At 42.7% G+C, this 21,111-nt stretch overlaps 2 protein-coding genes across 7 annotated transcripts in view; one reads left to right on the forward strand and one right to left on the reverse strand.

Moving 5' to 3' along the window:
• IFT140 (intraflagellar transport 140) overlaps nt 1-1,152 on the reverse strand; it is an 80,091-nt gene extending 78,939 nt beyond the window's left edge. Inside the window, exon 1 of the mRNA XM_027665781.1 lies at nt 1,068-1,152. The gene's annotated coding sequence lies outside the window, so the exon portion shown is untranslated. The remainder of the gene's footprint in view (nt 1-1,067) is intronic.
• Nucleotides 1,153-2,452: 1,300 nt separating this feature from the next.
• CRAMP1 (cramped chromatin regulator homolog 1) overlaps nt 2,453-21,111 on the forward strand; it is a 48,991-nt gene continuing 30,332 nt past the window's right edge. The window contains exons 1-6 of one of the 6 annotated variants that reach the window (XM_027665794.1): nt 2,453-2,711; nt 4,806-5,152; nt 13,384-13,577; nt 15,000-15,153; nt 17,334-17,417; nt 19,687-19,735. In XM_027665794.1, coding sequence (XP_027521595.1) covers nt 4,807-5,152; nt 13,384-13,577; nt 15,000-15,153; nt 17,334-17,417; nt 19,687-19,735 — 827 coding nt within the window. In that variant the 5' untranslated portion in view covers nt 2,453-2,711; nt 4,806. The other 5 variants (XM_027665796.1, XM_027665795.1, XM_027665797.1 and 2 more) reach the window with 5 other exon arrangements.

Here is a 21,111-nt window from a genome sequence, read left to right on the forward strand (position 1 = left end):
TTCTCACGGTGCCCACAGAAGCTTTGAGATACCAGACTGGAAGTTGAGGATCTGGGCAGACCACATGCAGATGCCTTGTTTTCTCAGACAACCAGGCTAATAAGGAAATGATTGCAACATGGTACAATCGAGTCAGAAATACACAGCCAGCTGGAGCATCAAACAATCATCTAGTTTATCATCCCTTTCTGGGCTGTAATAAAAATAATCTAAATAACCCACTGACTGTCTCTGCTCAGGTGACCACTTTAGAGCTCTCAGAATTGTCTGGTTCACTGTTACACAAAATTTTGCCCAATAACTCAACTAAATATCCCTACTTACGCAGGCTTTTAAATTTTCCTGCCCTTCAATAATCAACATAGAAGCTCTGCTTCTATCCTAAACAGACAAATGAACATGGCATCCTAGGATCCTAACATCTTCCCTCCTGAGTACTGCACTCAAAGAATCATATAATCACAGAATGGTTTGGGTTGGAAGGAACCTTAAAGATCATATAGTTCCAATGCCCTGCTACTGTAAAAGATGCCTAACAGCTGTTAGTCTCTAAAATCCCAGGACAGGCTGCAGCAGTGCAGCTGCACACAGTGCATTTCCTCCCCTCCTCTAAGGGCTTGACCTCACAGACTGAGAGAAAAGTAAAGGTGCATGACTTGGTGCTTCCTATTCCATAAGCAATAAGGGATTAACAATAGCAGCCTGTGCTTTCATTGAAATCTTCTTACTTGCATGGGAAAGAACTGCTTTAGCAACACAAAGATAATTTGAGATCTTTTGCCAGAATAAACAATTTAAGAGCCTTTTAAGAACAAATTAATTATGAATGAAATGTAGTAGCTTCTAAGTTACCTAAAAGGAAAATACAGAACAACATCCATTTTACTGGTGGTTTTTACATCTAAGATCTTTAGAAAAGTATTTCCATGTTATAATTGGTGATTATCATGCAAATTAGATGCAAAATTAAAAGCATCTCCACATAAAGTATTAACTTGTTTCTTTCTGCTGGACAGTTCTGCCTTGCTTACTCTATTTCTAATAAACGTGCAATGTGTTATTCATACCTTAAAATACACAGGCTGTGAGACGAATCCTAGTTAATGTTCTTGTTTGGCCTAGAAAACCACGGCAACAAACACCGGAAGACTATTTACATTTTGTAGCTGTGCAGTGGGGACGGCCTGTGATCAAAAAAGAACAAATGGAAGTCCAAGTGTCTTTTGACGTCTCACCCTACCCCCTGCCTCTCAGCTCTTGTCCAACTCCTTTTCAGTCAGCCTTTCTTTCATAAACATTTACACACATGAGCAATTTCACACCTTAACAGTCCACCGGAGGCAATGGGGCTATTCAAGCATGGAAAGTTATTTACATGCAGAGAGAACAGAAACTTTCAACTCCGGAACTGAACGTAACTCCATGTCTCTCTGCAAAAGCATCATGGAAATACGTGGCACTAAAGACGCAAAACCCATCACTTCCTGACTATACTGTTGAATTTATCCTGACTATATTGTTGAATTTGGTTGTGGCCAAGCCAAGGAGCAAAAATAAACCATATAATCTTGTGCCAGATTATAACAAAACCAAAAAAAAGTAGATTTAAATACAAAGCACTGATTAAAGAAAAAATAATTCTATTTATAGCAGTACACTTATTTACTCCTAAAGAAGTTTTACAGCATATTTACAGTTTATGATGCAGAGCCCAAGGTGTGTTCAAGTTTAGTTCACCATCACAGTTGAAAAACTCTCCATGGGAGCCCAGTCTTCCAGAATTTAGATACCATCACGAGGTTCAAATAGCTATGACTTTGATTTCTAAGTTTCAGCTTACGAAGACTTTCCTCAGAAGAGAAAACTAAGGCATCCTTTCCTGCTACGAGAGACACAAAGTTTAAAAAAAAAAAAAAAAAAGGGAAGGGCAGCGCACCGAGCAGCGCAGAGAGAGGGAGGCGGGTGGGCCGGCAGCGTGGGGGAGGAGGGGAGGAGGAGAAGAGAAGGCGGAGGGCAGCTCCGAGCCGGGGGCAGCGCGCAAAGGCACGAAGACGGCAGAGCAACGCCGAACCCGGTGTGCGAGAGCATTGCTTCCCCCGGCCGCAATAAATACCCCGCCGTATGCAAATTACCCGCTCGCTGACCAATCGAATCCGGAGGGCTTGGCTGTGGGGCGCTCGATTGGTTTTCCCTTTAGCCAATCAGCACCCGATTCACGCGCCTCGCCCAGCCCCCCGCCTTCCCCGCCCCTTCCTTCGCGCGGCACTGTCGTCACGCGCCCCGCGCCGCGCTCTGTTTGGCTGACGCTGGCGCCACAGCCCCGCCCCCCGGCCTCGCTCCCGCCCGGAGCGGGCCAATGGGACGCTGCGGCCGGGGCGCTCCGCGGGGCTCGCGCGCTGCGGTTCCGCCCCTCGGCCAGGGCTGGGCGAGCAGGAAGCGGAACCGCCGCGGCTCTGGCCCGGCCCGAGCCCAGCGCGGCCGCGCCCGCACGGAAGGAGCCAGCTCGGCACGGACGGGAGCCGCGCCCGTGGGCAGCCGGCGGGGAGAGAGGTCGGCCCCACGGCCGCCAGCAAAGCTGGGAGGGCCGCTGGGCTCGGCGCCGGCCGCCTCCCGAGCTGGCGGGTCTGGGCGCAGCCCGCGGGTGCCTGGGGCTGAGGGAGCCGGCGGCGGAGCCAGAGCACGGAGGCTGCGCGACGGCGTTGATGCGGCAGGTGAGGCCGGCGCGGGGGGACCGGCCCGGCGCCGCTCTCCCAGGGCGTGGCGGCGCTAGGGGGACGCGGCTCTGCGGCTCCCGTGGGAGCGGAGGGACGGCCGAGAGGTGTGGAGCACCAGAGCAGCGAGGCTGAGGAGGTTTTCTCTTCGGGAGCAAGAGGAACATGGTGAAAACGAAAGGAAAAAGCGGCTGAGACGGGGACACTGGGCTTAGGGCGCTGCCGGAGGGCTCAGGCAGAACGCTAGAAGGAGCCAGCAGTTGGGAAGTGGGATTTGCTGCTCTAGTAAGGAAGCGTCCCCAAGGAGCGTGTCTTTGGTGTCCCCCAGCTTATCTCTGGGGGATGCCTGTGGGTGTATTGTTTAATTTGCAGCAATAAAGCCAGGCTTGGAATTATTTAAGCTTTGCTTACATGAAGTTTTCGAGCACAGGCTGTCAGAACTGTAAGAATTCTGTCCTCAAACTAACGGGAAACACTGCAGCTTTTGGTGTATGGAGAATCAGTCAGTAACTAGGGACCTGTCAGGTAAATAAATAACCAAGTTTCAATATGAGTTTAGATCCACAGTTCAGATCAGTTTATTGAGCGTTTGCGAAGAGAGGAACCTTGCCCAACAAAATTCTGGATCGGTAAGTTCAGTGGTTTAGCTGAAAATTAGAGGGAAAAGTATCATTTTAAAAGAAGGAATACAACCCATAAAGAGTAACCTCACAAGTTTGTAGGCCATATCAGGTTGATGCATCTTCTTTCTTTTGAATCTCATTATCCTGATGTCAGCCTAACCCGTCGTCATTCCAATGTTTGCGATATTCAGAATTTTCTGCTCCTATTGGTTTTTATCTTTCCCCTTGATGGAGGTTGGATGGTGGCTCCTGCCATGGTGACAAGGCAGCTGCATCCCAACTGCTGCTCCTTGCTGGGCGCTGTAAGTGGTTCTTTCTTGGAGGATGACTTCTTTTAGGTATGGCGTCAGTAATATTTCTACACTCTTCAAGGAAAACCCAAACAGTCGTTGGGTTTTAACAGATAATGTGGTTTAATGCCTTAAGCTTGCGTGCACATCTCACGCTTTGTTCCAAGTATTTGAAAAAAAAAACACTTCAGAATTGAGAGGATTTGTGAAGCCAGCACAGCGAGCGGTCATCCCAGCAGCTGGCCTGAGCGTCGGGTTCGGGGTGGAACTTGAGAGATGCCTTGGGGGAGCCCAGGGATGCTCCCCTGGCACACGAGGGTTTAGAGCTGCCCTGCTCGGGCGAGGTCTGGGCGAGGCAAGGGCACACAGGCCGGCACAGGTGCCTCCGGAGTTTGTTGCCCTCCAAATTGGGGGGGGGGGGGAGAGGAATTAATGAATGGGGTGTCATTAATTATCCCCCCGCGCGGGCGGCGGCCGGGGGTGCCGGCCCGGGGAGCCGGTCCCGCTGACAGCCCACGGGGCCGGCGCTGCCCGGCGGGAAGGAGCGCGGGGAGGTGCGGGGTGGGGGCGGAGGGGAGCGGGAGCCTCGGCCGGTCCCAGTCCCAGACACACTCACACACACATACACACACACACACACACACACACACAGAGGAGGAGAAGCCGCCGCCGCCGCATCCAGGAGCATGGATATCCCCCCCGCAGCGGGCCGGGCCGCGGCTCCGCGGTGAGGAGAGAGGGCAGCGAGCCCCGAGTCCGCCCCGGGGGGTGCGATGGGGCAGCGGCGCTGCCCCGCTCGGCTCTGCCGGGTCGGCGCTGCCGCTCCCCGGGCACCGGCCGAGCGCTGCCGCACACCCGAGTTTGGCCGGGCGGATTTCTCGGCCGAAGGCGGCCCAGAGCCTTTCAGGACGGGGCCGGGGGGCTGCAGGGGAGGCCCGGCTGCCATTTGGGCCGGTTTGGGGAGGGTTGCGGCGGGGCTTTCCCCCTCCCGCCTTCGGCACAGGTTGTTGGGTCGGGACAGCAAACGAAAGGGGATTTAGTAACAAACAACGGCGGCCATGTTGAGAGGAATTTCTGCAGCTAAACTTCTCCCCTCTCAGCCCAGGGGTTTCTCTGCCTCCCCGGGGGGCTCCCCGGCCTGACTGTGTGCCCCCCTCTTTTCTCTCTCTGCTCCCCCGCAGGATGACAGTGAAACTGGGAGAGAGCAGCGGGGAGGAAGGGGTGAAAAAGCTAGGCAAGAGAGCAGGAGGAGATGAGGAGTCCCTGGAAGAAGAAGGGGCAGGAGGAGGAGGAGAGGCAGCTCCAGGCAGCAGCAGCACAAAGAAAGAAGAGAAGATCATTAACAACACTACCAGCAGCCCCCCACCGAACCCCAGCTTGTCGCAGGCCCCGACCTCCCTCCAGCCCTCCCACAGCCAGGACCAGCATCATTTTCTCAGGTCCAGCGTCAGACCTCAGAGCAAGAGGCTGAAGAAGGATTCCCAGGCATCCTCCTCGGTTGGCAGCAGCACTGCTGGAAAAGGCAAAGGTACAAAAAACATGCTGGCAAGGGGGGTGGCAAGGAGGGGAGGCACCTGTGGGGCTATGGGTTGTCATTCTTCTTCTGTGGATGCCATCTTTTGTTTGTTTTTGGGAAGGTGTTTTGGGGCTTGTTTCTCACAGTAGCTGAAATCTTCTTTGTGTCCCAAGGCTTCAGCTTCTCTGCTGCCCACTGCTCTCTCTACACTTCCAGAAATGGGGAGTCTGGATGTGTATGTGGAGAAGGAAGAATTCTCCATTATTGAAGCAAATCTTTGATTTCTGCATTTCATCTCTCTCAAGTTTGAGGAAATGCCTGTATTTTGATTAGGAAATGAGACTCTAGATAGCTGTGTAATCAGGTGGCTGCACTCTGAATTCTGTTCTTAGATAATAACAAAATATTCACTAGGTGCTACTTATCAAAGGGTAAAAAAAAACAACCCATGGGACATTGGTGATTTACCCCAGTTATTTCTATGATCCAAATAACTATTTTGGAAACAGCTATGAAATACATATACTGCCATATTTGTTTCTAAGGTTTGGAGAGTCACGTGTTTCTGTTTCAGAACAGTTCGGGCATTTCAATGTAATTTGAATTTATATTAAGATTGTTTTGTATACATCTGAATGTCTGTAGGTGCAGACATAAACGCATCTGTTTTTTCACTTAAGCATTGGAGACAAGAATTTGATTTTTTTCAGAGCTGTTTCTAACTTGAGTAGCTGGAAGACAGCAGGGATATTTGAATATCTTGGTGCTATTGTGTGCTCAGCAGTGACTGGATGACATCTCAGCACTGCAGTTGAGCCTAATTTTGGATACCTTATGCAAAAGTACTCAAGTGTTATTTTCCATTAATTTTTGAGAAAAACAGCACTCAAAGATTTCTTCAGTATTTGAAATAATGAAGTTTACTCTTGTCTGCTAAATTGGGGTATAACTCCATGGAGCATAACTATGTCTTGGAGGTTACCTCACTCTGTTCTATCACAGGGTTGTGCACATGCTGGGCGTTAAGTAAGCATTACAGTTATGATAGTTTTGTGTTGCAGTAATAAATCAGTGCAAATTGGGATATTTTGGTTATTGTCATATCACAAAAAAATTCTTGAACTCTGTTGCTTGACAGTTTATATAATTGACTAAAGTATTTTTGAATACCGTGGTAAGTCCTCTTTAATCTCTTGAATGTTAAGTGAAAACTCTCTATGTACTGTTGGAGGACAGAACAGAAAGGTCTATGTAATTTTTTTCCTAGTTGCATGAAGCCAAATAAACAGATGGAATACCCAGGAGTGTTTAGCTTCAGATAATTATTTCCAGGGTCGTAAATAGTATTAGATACAAGGAGGTGTTTTTTTGAAATGCATCTGGTCCATAATTGACAAGTTGAATATATCCACTGGAAATTATTCCATTGCTTTAGAAGCGTATACACGTGTGAACAAATACATGGGTCTTTGTGTAAGTGTTTATTCATGTTTGTGTATTCGTACATGAACATTCATTTCTAATTTTAGAGCAGCATAACGATTTTTAACTAGGTGTATCAATAAAATAGAAAAGGAGATTTCCTTCATTTTTGCAATTCAGACTCCAAAACCACCCTAATAAAGCTACATACAGAACAGAAAATATTATTTCAGTAATCGGTCACAGATAGCGCTTGTAATTGCTGTACCTGGCTATGTTGTGAGCTTTGGGGGAACTTCTTAGATCATCAGGAGTGACAGTTGGTGGTGGATTTGAACTTTTCACTTCTGGAATTGTTAGTCCAGCTACAGCTCTGCCTGGCCAGGTTTGGTGTGAATGTGTCAGATTGATTGATTTCTCTTATATGGTTGAGATGATAACCGTCAGATTTTGGAGAACAAAGTCATGGAGCAGGATCCTCTCTAATTTGAGTTCTTTATGTTCAGAGATGCGTAATGAGAAGTTTTCCAGGCTTGTCTGAATTCTCCGCAGTGGAATGCCTTGTGGTCAGAATTCATAGTGCCCTGTATTCTGAGTGAAGTGTCTCACAGAGCCAGCTTGGGATAGGGCAGGATTTAGGATAGGGTGGAGATTGCTAAGAAAGATTAGACCTAAATCTTTTCATTCGCTGTCCCACCATCTTTCTCCTTTCTCTGTAAGTATAAAAATGATAAAAAGCTGGAACACATGTACTTTGGATCAGCTCTGGAAGCTTTTCCATTATGTCACAATCAAGGTGGTGGCTGCACAAGTAACTCTGGCACTGGCCAGCAGGAGTGATCAGACCACACTTAGACTTGGTCCAGAGAAACCAGAAACTTGTTTTTGTTGTAGTCATTCAATAATGACACTTAAAATTTTATTGAAGTGATTCGACTTCTAGAACCTGTGCATTCTAGACTAAAAACTCTCTCACTTGGTAGTTTTTAAAGAGTGTAATCAGTGTGCTTAATTTCTTTCAAATGGTAGTTGCTTGTCCTCATCATATCTTCAAAAGAGTTTTGAAAACAGTGGTTTTTTCTATGTGTTGCAAATTTCTTTTTACTTTTGGCATTTGTGCTTTTAGGGCCCTTAACTGGAGCAGACAAATTATCGATAAACTTGACAGTTAACTGGAGCAAGAGTTTGCCCACTCGGCAGCTGCTGACTCTCAGTTTTATCTTACTGTGGTTCAGGGAAAACTGCTCTTAATAATTCTCAAATTCTACCTACTAGTGTATATAAGCATGTTGCTAATCATCAGATTGTCCTGACATACTCTTTAATTGCACCTTTGGATCCCGTCTCTTGCTTTTTGTTTACTGAGGTGCACTTTTGAGTTTAGGGCAAAAATTACATAGAAAGTAGTACAGTAAAATAAAGTTTGAAAACTATTTGACTTCAACAGCCAATCCATTTAGAATTGCGGGAAGGTTTATCAAATTTCCTGCACAAATATCTAAATATCTGCCTTTTTTTTTTTTTTTTTTTTCAGAATGGTTATGATACTATTTTCAACTGTTGGTCATCTTTTTATTTTATTTTCAAGTTCATAGTCTACACCTCAACTGGTGTATGCCTTTTTGAAGTATGAAGCGAGTCTTCAAGTGACTTGCATGAAACCGTAGGAGGAACTTGAAGGACTAGTGGAGTGAAGACAGTTTGAGAGTTCCAGTGCAGGGAGGTTCATTGAGGGAGAAGATGCAGAACAAGTTGAGGTTGCTGAAAAAGAGGGATTGCTTGGAGTCTGCTTCTTCCATCCATGCCACATGATTGCTGAGCACAGGTGTTAAGGTGTGCTTTTGTCCGTAAAGCCAGAACAGATGGAATAAACGTGTGTAGGATGTGGCCACTTTGGTAAAAGCCAGTGAGGGAATACATGGCCATCGTGTGCTGTGGATGTAGCTTGAACTAGAGTAGAGTATTCCCATTTGCATGCTTTCATCCATTTTCTGAGTGCAGAATGAAGTCAGGAGGAGTAGCTAAGGGTGATGAGCTGAAGCTTGAAGATGTGTTTCATGCTGTTGCTCTGGATTTATTCCTAAAATGTGTAGAATGGCTCAAAAAAGTATTTGCAAAAGTATTTGCAATAATAAGCAGCTCTTTCTTGAAAAAAGAATTATTCAGCTGAAAGCACTAGTTGAATTAAAACATTCCATTTTTTGGGATGGTATAGAACTTGGTAGGAAGCAGTCTAGTTTCAGCACATCAAAGTTGCTTGTCCCAGTAGCATGTGGTTAAATCAACTACTGCCTTTTCCTGTGGAGAGGATGTATGTACCAAAACACCTGATGTGTGTACTTACATTGTGTTTTATTGTATCTTCCCAAGTTCATATGTTATAGCCTTCTTTTGAGATGTCATTCCTCCAGCTTTATTTCTCTAGGACATGAATCACTGTTCAAGGACTATTGGTACAGTCCCTTGTTCTAACATTTTCCTGAATTCTGTCCATCTCGTTTGCACTCGGTACCTCTCTTTCCATCCTACCCTGACATGCTTTCATTCATTCTTTGCCCTCCCAGTTACCCCAGTTCTGCCTTCCTCCCTTTGGAGGTGGCTCAGGACCAGGACTGTGCAGTATCTGAGCTCACAGCATAAGAGTAGGGTTTTCTCCTGTGCCCTGTGCAGCAGGTACTGAACTCTGACAGGTACCTGCCTGCAGGGCTACACAGCCGCGAGGTTTGGATGGAACTTCATGCTGGGCTTTATGGGTGTTTTCTAATGGAAGAGCAAGAGAATAATGATTCACTGGAGGTGGAGGAGTAAGCAAATGTATAATACACCCTGTTTATTTTTTATACCTCTACTTGGTTAGCTTAGATAGTGCTGCCTTTCATACATTGTATATTGAACATATCCTGTCCGGGTAGAGGCAAACCATCAGTATAGTTTTGTTAGGAGGCTCCTGTTGATAACTGACACTGGGTATGTTTTAAACACATTCAGCTATCTCTTGGTTGTGCTAATTTTGCAACTGGTAGGAGTTAGAGGAAGGTAGGCTACGTTTATCCCTGTAGGACAGGCACCCGTTGACCCTGAGATGAGCTCAGCTGATGAGAGCAGGGTGCCAGTAACACCAAGGTCTCAGGTGCAATCCTGGTGTGGGCCGTTCTCTTAAGAGTTGGACTCAATGGTCCTTGTGGGTCCCTTCCAACTCAGAATATTCTGTGATTCTCTGTTTCAGACTTTGGAACACTATATGCCGTAGCCATGCCATAAGGTATAAACTGTCCTAGACCTACCCTTCTCAGGACTTCATGCTGTGCACTGTAGAGACATACAGGGTAGAAACTAGCACTGAAAATGAAGTTTTGACTTGCAGGGAACGTGTCTGTCTCTCTCCCTCTGTCATCTGCTTTTTCTTCTTAGCTACAAATGCTGGAGACAAAAGCAGATTGGTGCTAGCCTGCAGCTCTCTTGGGCTGTCCTTCTAAGGGGCTTCACTTAAATTCCTACAGCACACACTTTCTGTTCTTCACTGCAGTACCCAATGTAATATCTGTAATGGCTAGACAAGGGGCTCATTTACCAGCGATCAGAGAGTTTGTATGTTTGTCTTTGATGTCTTTTTCATTAAAATCGAGAAGTGAATGCTCAAGGAGGAATACTCTGTCATGAGAACAGCAGAATGCATTTGAAGCTCCTGAAAAGGGCAGATCACAGCACCTCACCCAGCTCTGTTGGCATTGGATTTTTTGTTTTGAATGTATCTCGTACCATAGGAGAATGTTTTGAATGTATTCTTGTACCAGAATGTCGTACCATAAGACTGCTAAGCTCTAATGCAGGTTTTTGACAATAAAATATACACTCGAAGCTGTTTTCTGGTGTGGCCTCCTTAATGGCAGTCTTCACTGAAACCCTGTTTGAAATAATGAATTTATGGGGGGTAATTTGATGATGTATGATTATTTTTGCTTTTGCCTTTTATCCTGAGTTGGTTTCTAATACCGTGTTTTAGAATATGGTGCATTCCATTGCCATACCAAGATCCAGTATACTCCAGGGTGGATTGGGACAACCCAATCATAAATATTACCATGCACAGAAGTAAAAAAGTTTATGCAGAGGGGTAATAGAGCAAACCCCTTTGTTCCTGGAATAATTAATTGGCACATAAGATCTCTGTAGAAGTGACAGGATATTCGAATTTTAGATCTTCATATACAATACTCTGAACAATTGCCTGAATGGTAATTTATTTGTATTTAAAGCAAAAAAGATTCTGATAAACTTCTCAGCACTACAGTTTGTTTCGTAGAATAGTCAATGAACATAAAGGAACAACAGGTGAATTATGAGCTACCTGTCCTGTGTAGAAGTTGAATCAGTATCAGTATCAGCATGTCCTCAACAGAACTCTTCAGTCCGTCTTTTATCTACAGCTAAAATGTAAGTGGAAATGTACTGAACTTTAAATTCTAATAAGACCAGGAAGTCCTCACTGATAGATACTTCAGATTCTTATGCTTTTTAATAGTGAAAACTTCATATGTACCAAATGCACTGAACAGTCTTCAGAAAATCCTTGATAAGATCTGATCTTTAGGCAGACTTAGGATTTTACTTACTTGAGTAAGTATTAAAGAAACCCCAAACAAAAACCAACCACCCAACAAACAAATGAACCCCCCATATCCTGCATTCATGTTTCTCCTGAAGGATTTCTCAGGAGTTAGAGGGCTATGATCAGAGTAGTGACACTGGAATCTTGTAACTGACTTCTGATAAAGGACATCTTTTGTGTTGGGAACTGGTATCAACAGGAAATTGGAGATTGAGTTTGGGGACTGATATGTTTGAATTCCCTCTTCTTGACCAAAGATACATATTCTCTACCATGCAAGTTGTGATATTCCAATCTCACATTTGCAGAATAAAGAAGTGTCAGTTCTGTGTCTGTGTTGGTTTTCTTTTCAACCATCTGCTAAAGTGCTCAGTTTTTTCTTGTGGTTTCCTTTTTTTAAAGGATTTACCTCCTCAGTGCCGGAATTAAATGGTTTAACTTTCACTTATTTTATTAGTGGCTGATGAAGACTTTAGAAAGTAGAGAAGCTGCTTACTTGAGAATTTGTTTTAAGTGCATTTTCTTCTAGATATCTAATGGTTTTTCATGTCTTGTCTTACATGCTTCCCTGTAGTTACAATAATTTTCTTCAAGAGTCAAATAGTCATCCCTAAAAAGAAAAAGAATGTTAACCTCAAAATGGTCACAATATCATATTTTATATCAAGTAAATAGTTATTGTATGCAGGAGAAAAATGTACTTTTGCACACCTTACTCTCTTCCAGGTTTGATTTAAAATATTCTCTGTTACTGAAATAAACCAACTTCTTTAGGATTTGGAGAAATATGATTTTGTCATCCAAAGGAATTACTTTCGAATTGCAACTGAATTGTTAGGATTTACGTGCAAGTCTTTCAAATCTCTAAAGCACACTGAGCCTGTCACAGCTGATTCTTCTGATACTCTTTTTTAAAATAATATTAGGATTATCAAACTGGGATATCTGTGTTCTTGAGCAAGATATATATGTGTATATATATATAAAACATTGGCTTTGTCAGTAAAAAATCTGCTTTGTGTAATTGAATTCGAAAAGATAACTTTTTAAGCCTAAATATGAAAGAGAGAATTGTGCCGATATGTATAAAAGTTGGGGAACTGGTTAGGACTGTTGTATTGTACAAACTGGGTGTATAAGCAAATAGACCAAGGCAAGCCAATGTATTATGAGATAAAATATAAAACATAAAGGGCAGTAACTAGAGAAATGAAAAGTGTAATGGGCATTCTCTATATTGAGCAATGAATGCTAGTGTTAAACAACTTCTGTTTTATTAAGTACATGCCTGCACTGATAAGGACAGTCAAATCTTAACTAAATACTTCTTAATAAAATTGAAAATAATATATTTTGGAAATATAAATTACAGGGAATGGTTAAATTCTTATGGAAAAAAATGAGTACATTTTTGGGAGGTGTCCCTGGTTTTTGGCTTAACACTCTGATAATCTATTACAGTGTCAAACCAAGCATATTTGGTTTGTAGATTTTCCATCCCATTTTCTCCCTGGCCCTCTAATTGAGTAAACAGCAAATTCTCTCAGTTCCATTTGACATCATTCTGATTTTAGTATTTCCAATCTTCATATCTCTCTTCTGATTCATGTTCTTTGGGTGCTTTGCCAGTCTTTGGGATACCTTGAGTTATCCTAGATGGGCCATGTCAGAGATGGTGCTCTGAGGATCCTACACTGTGGATCAGATTGTGGAAAAGCTGATCCGTTGTGTGGTGAACTAAAGCCAACATCTCTCAGTCGTTCCCTTACCACAGTTATTCCAGAGGCAATAGGATCAAAACCAAAGACAAGGATGTGACATTACATGTATTTTCCTCACAGTCATGAGTTTGCTCTGTTGGTCAGCTCCCTGTTCAGCACTGCTCAGGAGCTCCCTGGGCTGCAGGGCAATGACTGCAGAGCTCACCAGCATGCAAGTATCAGAGAGGGTTGTCTGGTAGAGGTTGCTGTGCTGTATTCCTGCTTATTTCTGTTACTCCTGGAAATACAAAATTAAGCCATCAAAACCTTCCCCTGGCTTTTTCCTCTTCAAGATTTTATTTCTATAAAACCAAACTTTGTTATCTGCCTGATGTATTTCAGGTGAAGTACCTTGCAAAAAAACCCTGCTACAGATACAAGTGGTGAAAAAGGACTCTATCCATGAATCCTCCTGTTGGTTTATTATTCACTCTTGTCATGGTTTTTTGCAGCAGCAGATAATGGAGGGACTGTGTCTGGTGGCACATCGGGAATTCCTCCCAGCAATCCGGCTGGGAATTCCAAGTCAGCGGGAAGGAACCTGGGCTCCTCGACTGGAGAGAAGGAAGAAGGGAAGAAGGTCCGACGGCAATGGGAGTCGTGGAGCACAGAGGACAAGAATACTTTCTTTGAGGGACTGTATGAGGTACACGTAGAAGAAAATAACAAACTTAGATGGCTTTGGTTAGTCTGGATGTTTCTAGAGAAGGTTGGTTCAGTGAGGTTGGCAGGAGCAGAAGGCACACTTACACATGAGCACTTCTGTGTCCATACAGTGAGCTATAAACCAACTGTCACTCAAAGCCACATTTCAAGTGTCAAGTTTGTTGGTGTTTTTTTTTAAATACACAGGTAGTATTTCCGAGTTTTATTAATGAAATTTTATAATAATTTCTGTTCGTTTTGAATTACGATTTGGTTTCAAATGAGAAATAAATAAGTAATGTCCCCATCTCAACTTCCAAAAGCAGCACACTTCTTCTGTAATAATACCAAACAAGAAAAGCTGTTCTGTTCTAATAAGAATTGTGTTTAGTCTTTGACCATGAAGAAGTTAGAGCCAGTTCAGTCCTAGGCTGAGAGACACGGAAAAGTTACATCATCTTGTCTTCTGTCTCATATGATGTATATGATGGATTCCTGCTTGTCCTGTTCCCGTGATTATTTTAAGAGTATTTCTGTTATCAAAGTGCATAACAAAGGTAAAAACGGATGCAGTGGTGGTCAGAACTTTGCACATGTGCATCTTTTTGAATTTTTTTTTTGTCATTGGCATGGTTCACATGTATATATTTTGTGGACAAAATGAACACTTAAACACTGTTTTCTTTAACTCCTCTGACTTGCGGTAATATTCCTGGGAATTGTGAGTTTTTAAGTCACTTCACTAATTTATTTTTTTGAATACTGAGGAAAATGGATTTGGGACTCTGTTTGGTCCCCCCCTTCGTTTATTTTGTGTCACTGCCTTTTGGAAGAGATCTTCACACTTTATATGTAAATCAGTTCTAACTTATTGTGAATACAAAAATTTTGTGATGGCAGGAGTTAAATGTAAGATCAAATCTTTTGGAACTCAAATTTTGTAACCGTATCGTGAAATGTACTGTAAATAAAAGTGCAACTGGTAAATATAATAGGTTTTTCATTCACTCTAGTTAGAAATGGTGGGGGGAATGCAGAGGAAAGTGAAGAAAGCTCAGGGAGAAAATCAGTGTTTTCAGTTCTGCTACTTAGCATGTTTTTGAGTAAGGTTGGATGTTTTGGGTTTCTGTTTAATTTGCTAGCATATTACTGTTTTTATTTTGAAACTGTTAAAGAAATTCTAAAGTAATTAATTTGGCATCTATAATGCATTTTATATAAAACAAAGGAAACCAGTGTCATTCTCTGACATTTTCTGTCATTCTCAGAACTGTCGAGTTCTGATAACTAAGAATTTTTTTTATGACCATTGAAATCCAATATCCCACAAAGAACCCCAAAGGCCCTCGTGTTGTTTGAGTTGACTTATGAGGAGCTCTGTGTTTGGGGTTGAGTATTTCAGTTTGGTTTATTTATTCTTCAGCATGGGAAGGACTTTGAAGCTATCCAGAACAACATTGCCCTGAAGTACAAGAAGAAAGGCAAACCTGCAAGCATGGTGAAGAACAAGGAGCAGGTCCGGCACTTCTACTACCGCACCTGGCACAAGATCTCCAAGTACATTGACTTTGATAATGGTCAGTATGCACCAGTGTGGGCTTGGTGTGGGGGCTGGAGTCCTGCCTTTTGGTACCGTCATGGAGGGCTGGAGTGGTGGAGGTGAGAAAATAAATACTGAGGAGGGTGCCTGTGAACACAGAGTCGTAGGACCAGAGAATGGTTTGGGATAGAAGGCACCTCAAAGGTCATCCCATTCCACCCCCTGCCGTGGACAGGGACACCTTCCACTAGACCAGGTTGCTCCAAGCCCCATCCAACGTGGCCTTGGACACTTCCAGGGATGGGGAGTCCACAACATTTCCATCTTATTTTCGTTAGCATGGCCCTGCTGAAGTTCATATTTTTTGAAAAATGCTTTTCAAAACCTGGTATTTGTGTCACTGCTGTTATATGAATTCACCACATCATTTATCTTTATTATATAATGCTGTGGAAAAGCCAGGTTCGAGGGAATGTTTTTGTATTCTCAGGAACACAGCTTTGAGGAGAGCTGCCTAAATGTTATTCAGGCATGAGTGCATCAAGCAACTGCACCACTCAGCACCACTTTGCAATTCTTGGGGGAAGTCAGAAATAAACAGTCCAATAAAAGTGTAAATGGTGACATATTTGCTCCCACTTCAAACAAGCCTGAAATTATACCATTGGGTCAGTAACTTCCCCTTTCCATTCTATTCCCTCCTTCTGTAACTTGTTTAATAAAAAGGAAGTTGGGAAGTCAGATAAACTGCTGATGATGTTTTGTAACAATAATAGTAACATATGATTGTTGAGAATGGATTTTTATCAAATCTGTACTATTTAGTAATGGGCAGTGAGGATTCAAGTTTGTCTGTGTGTGCCCAGATCTGAATAACAGGTTAAAGAAATCTATTTCAGTGACAAGATTTTACTAAGATCCAATTCTTTTGACTTCAAGGTGTCAAGAATGTCAGGTCTCCCATTAACTTGTTGATTAAGTAGAAGTCTCTGGAGTTTTCCTGTCCTGATGGTATATTCTAAGTTGCAGAAATCATGGCAGTTTGTGGTTATTGAAGCATTTGGTCTTTGAATACCTGCAAAAGTTTGGATAGTAAACTCATCTACACAGTTTGTGGCCAGAACCTCTCAAGTTAAAAATAATTCATTAATGAGAAATGGATATGTCTAGAAAGAAGCTGAAGGAATGCGAATGTAGTGTATGATACAGTCTGTTTATGAACTTGTCTGTTCCTGAGCTTGGGTTACCTGAAGGAGGACTTGTATATTTAAACCACCTGGCATATTGTGTTTTTGTGAGTTCCTTCTTTCCAAAGCAAGGCAGCACTTTAAGATGAAAGAAGCCATTAGTATTTTATTTAAAAACAAATGTTGCAGCAAACACAGTATGGAAGAATTTTTAAAATTAAAAGATGTCACAGAAGAGGTTAATCTGTTTCTTGGGTAACAAAGTTCTGTATCTGTATGGTCTAGAATCTCACTGTCTGAAGGAATGTAATAGAGCAGTAGTTTGGTAAGCTCTAGTGTTGGTAGAAATATGTGTGCCTGGATTTTGGGATTAAATGAGTCTGCAGGTCAAAGAGAACTAAAGTCTTGATGAATAGACAAGAATAAATATTTTCACCTGATTTGTAAACCACAAGACTGTTCTTACTGTTATAGATCTATTAGCAGTAATGTCCATATCATATGTCTTCATGAGAAAGGTCAAAAAAAATCCCTTGTAAAGTTAAATAAAATGTCTGCAATTCTTCATGTAAAAATTTAATATCTGGAATTTACATTAACTTGCTTAAGGTGCATTTCAGTGCACAGAAAATATTCTGTCTTCTGGAAAATCCAGACCTGTTTCTAAATTTTCATATAAAAAGAGTTCTGTATGCATTTCCTTGGGGGCGTCTGGACATTTCCCTGAGAATTTGTAAACAGTGAAGTGATCCTGGAGTTAGCTTTATTATGAATTTGCTTTATTTTGCATATTGAACTGTTGCATATTTTTTTAAATTCTGTGGAAGCTGCTTGTTTTCCTGTAAATTGGTGAACCATCCCATTCTGGTGTTTCTTGAATGAGAACTTAAGTTTTGCCTTCGGTGGGATGTTTGTCTCATCACTGAAAATACAAATGCTCTCCTTTTCAGGGTTGAAATGAGTATCTTCAGCGTAGCTGTGTGTGAGTATCTGCAACCTGCGTCTCACTGACACCTTTTCTGCTTTTCAGTGTTTTCTCAAGGGCTGAAAAAATCTTCCCTGGAGCTGTATGGCTTAATCTGCTATGGGGAACTGAGGAAAAAGATCGGGGGATGTGAGTACGAATGACTTCAGGTTATTTTTACATGGTAGAATCACAAGTATTTACCCTTGAAGGTGGCAGTGTCTAGTTCAGTTCCACTTTTGAGTTCTTGAGAACTTGTGTTCATTTTATTCTGTTGCTGTACTCTGTGCTATTGTTTCTTCATTATATGTAGTTTTAGTTTTAGAGACCACCTTAGTCTGTTGCATTAGTCCCTTTTGAGAGATTTCTTTAGCTTTTCCTGTCTCCAGAATGCAGTGCATGTATTGCCCATAGGTGACAGGTAAACACACACACGACTTAGATGATCTATTTTATTATTATTGAAAACTAAGCAATTAAATGTGTAAATGATATAATTTGCACCCGCAATTATTTGTGCCTACACAGTCAAAATCTGGGATGGTGCCTTTCTCTGAGTTGTTCTCTAAATCTTTCCTCATGGAACCCTGAAGATGAAAAAGCATTACAAATCATAAGACTTTATTGACTAACCAAGATGAGTTCTGACCTTTTTGACGCCTTCGACTATCCCAGGTTGCTCCAAACCCCGTCCAGCCTGACCTTGAACACTTCAATGAATAGGAGAGCCACAGGTTCTCTGGGCAGCCTATGCCAGGGCCTAACCACCCTCATAATAAAAAAAAACTTCATTACATGTAGTTTAAATATCCTCTCTTTTGGTTTAAAACCATCATCGCTTGTCCTGTTGCTGCAGGCCCTGTAAAAAAGTCTGTCCCTCTCTTTCTTATAAGCCCCCTTTAAGTAGTTGTTGTGCTGGGACCCCCAGAGTTGAAGGCAGCACTGCAGGTGGGATCTCACCTGAGTGGAGCAGAGGGGCAGAATTCCTCCCTTACCTGCTGTGGTATCAGCCCAGGACATGGGTCCCATGGTCCTGATGGTTTCCAGAGAGAGCTCTGACATGACTGGCTTGGGGAGTGGGCAGAGGAACATACCCTGTGTGTGCCAGTCCATGCACATACACCTTTTTATCTGTGCATTTTTTCATTTGTCCCCAAGCTTTTTGTACAGTCAGTGTTACATCATAGTGCATCTTCTACATGTTTGTTTAATTTGTGAGACATGGAAAATAAAATACTTCTTTTTGAAGTCATACTAGTTGCAAAGAGAGAAGGACAAGAAGGATTCATGGGTGGACGTGTACAATTCCTAACAGGACTGTGGTATTTGGCAAGGGGTTTTTCACTGTCCCTCACCAGGGATTGTTATCATAGCAGGTCTTGAACAAGACTGTTTTGGATGTTCAAACTGACTTTACTCTGTGTGTTCAACGATCTCCAGCGTGTTAATTCACCTTGGAGAAGTAATTTTGAACTGTTTTGTGACAAAGCAAGTGCCGAGGCAAGGCACATTGCATTGTCACCAGAAATCGGTGTTAGTGTTTCTTCCCTGTACCCACATCTTGTTTTACAAGCATCAAAAGACCCTTCTTGCTGTGACTTGGAGTAAGGTTTCACACAGTCACCATGGCAATGCCTGCAACCTCTATACTTCTGTCTTTTTAGAACTTCAGGACTTATTTACATACTTTATCCACTGACACTTGGAAAATTCTCATCTCCAAGACTAAATGGACTCGATCTACAAGGCTCTGCACCCAGTTTATGAGAGGTCTGCTTTGCTGGGGAAAGCAGTTTCTTTTTTGTTTGTTTGTTTGTTTTTTCCTTTAGTCTTTTTTTCTTCATGTATTCACAGAGTCCCAGAAATAGAGATGAGACATGAAAGCATGTCAGAAATACTTTCAGCATTGCCAGAGGGAGGTTAATTGTTCAGTAAACAGATCTGGACCTTACTGTCACATGAATTGAGTTACCAAAATGTCCATTTAAAAACTTGCTGTATAATGCACGGAGAAAAGTGAGGGTTACTTGTTACATTTTTATTTAGTTTTTTACTGTGTTCGTTGCTATGATACTGTTTCTTGCTGCCTTAGCAACAGAGATTGAGCAGAAAGATGAAGCTTTTCTTTTTAATGTTGCAGTGTCATATTAAAGCCCAGCATTTGAAGACAACTGTAGTACCTAAACTAGGGTCATTTAATCCATGTGTAAAGTGTAGTTTTCGTGGCAAGGATCATGTAAAGCTTGCATGTTATGAAAGTGTGAACTTTTCAGGAAGGGTATGTTGCAGCACATTTACACGTGTCACTCTTATGTGAGAATAAAATGTAATAGCTTTGAAAACCCAACAGGACACAGAAAAGGTCATGGCATTATGACTGTAAATCCTAATTCACTGTGTTATCCCATTTCCTGTAAAGGTATGGATGACAAGAACGCAGCTAAACTCAATGAGCTCATTCAAGCCGGGTAAGTAAGAACTTCTGAAACTCATAAAACTGAGTTGTTCACCAGCTTGATTGTTGTATTGGTCATCCAGAGTCTGGGGATGTTTCTTCATTTTGTAGAACTACAGTTTGACATTTTCCATTCTTAGCTTGTTTTGTATTAGGTTTTTCTCCCCTTTTCCATGAAGCCATTAATTGTTATCAGTAAGAAACGATGGGTGAAGTTTAATAAAATAATTAAATGAGAATTCTTTACAGAAGTTATGTCACTATAACTATGTGGATTCACTACAGGGAATATGGAGTCATAGAATTATTTAGGTTGCAATAGACCTCCAAGATCATCAAGTCCAGCCATTACCTCAGCACTGCCAAGGCCACCACTGACTACGTCCCCAAATGCCACATATCTTGTAAATCCCTCCAGGGATGGAGTCTCTAGCCTGTGCTGATACCTGACCACCCTTTCTGTGAAGAAATTTTCCCCAGTATCCAACCTGATCCTCCCTTGGCACAGCTTGATGGCGTTTCCTCTTCTCCTGTCCCTTGTTCCCTGGGAGCAGAGCCCGCCTCCCCCCAGCTCCCCCCTCCTGTCAGGGAGTTGCAGAGCCGGAAGGTCCCCCCTGAGCCTCTTTTTCTCCAGGCTGAGCCCCCCCAGCTCCCTCAGCTGCTCCTGCTGCTCCAGCCCCTTCCCAGCTCTGTTCCCTTCCCTGGACACGCTCCAGCCCCTCAGTCTCCTCCTTGCAGTGAGGGTTCATCTCCAAACCCTTCTGCGCACAGTACTCATGAGTCCTGACTTTCAGATCTGAAATGGCTCCTCAGACACTGGGGTGCTCAGCCCTCCAGTCACTTCTGCATCTGCTTGACTTTGAGAACAAGTGTTCTCTTCCATTTCAAGGGAGAATTGCAGGATTTGGGAGTTTAGTCTGTGAGTCAGTGTATTCATAGAAGACAGGAGTGAGAAGTTGCTGTACTATTAGAAATGAGGGAATACCTGATGTATTTGCACATAAAATTTTTTGAAGTAGTCCAGCTTTTAGAATTTATGTTTTTTGAAGTGAAATCTCTCTGAAAGGATGCTACTTTAAAGATTGTGATCACTCAGAAGGCATTGTTTTGTCCTAATCATGTCTTTAAAAGTGATTTGAAAGCAGCATTATTTTCTGTCTGTTACAGGTCCCTTCTTACCTTTGCCATTATTGCTTTTAGGGTGCTTCACTGGAGCAGACAAGTTACTATGGAGTAAACTTGACTGCAGAGAGGAGTGGGAGTTTGTCCCCTCAGTAGCTGCAGACTTTTGACTTTACCTTGCATTATATGGATACTTGATGTTGTACCTTCCTGTTGTTCCCGATGGAGTTTCCAGAATCAGTTTTTTAGAGTCAAACCACCTTTCAT

The sequence above is a fragment of the Corapipo altera genome, unplaced genomic scaffold (assembly GCF_003945725.1).
Source record: "Corapipo altera isolate COAL_440 unplaced genomic scaffold, ASM394572v1 146, whole genome shotgun sequence".
NCBI classification, from domain to species: Eukaryota; Metazoa; Chordata; class Aves; order Passeriformes; family Pipridae; genus Corapipo; species Corapipo altera.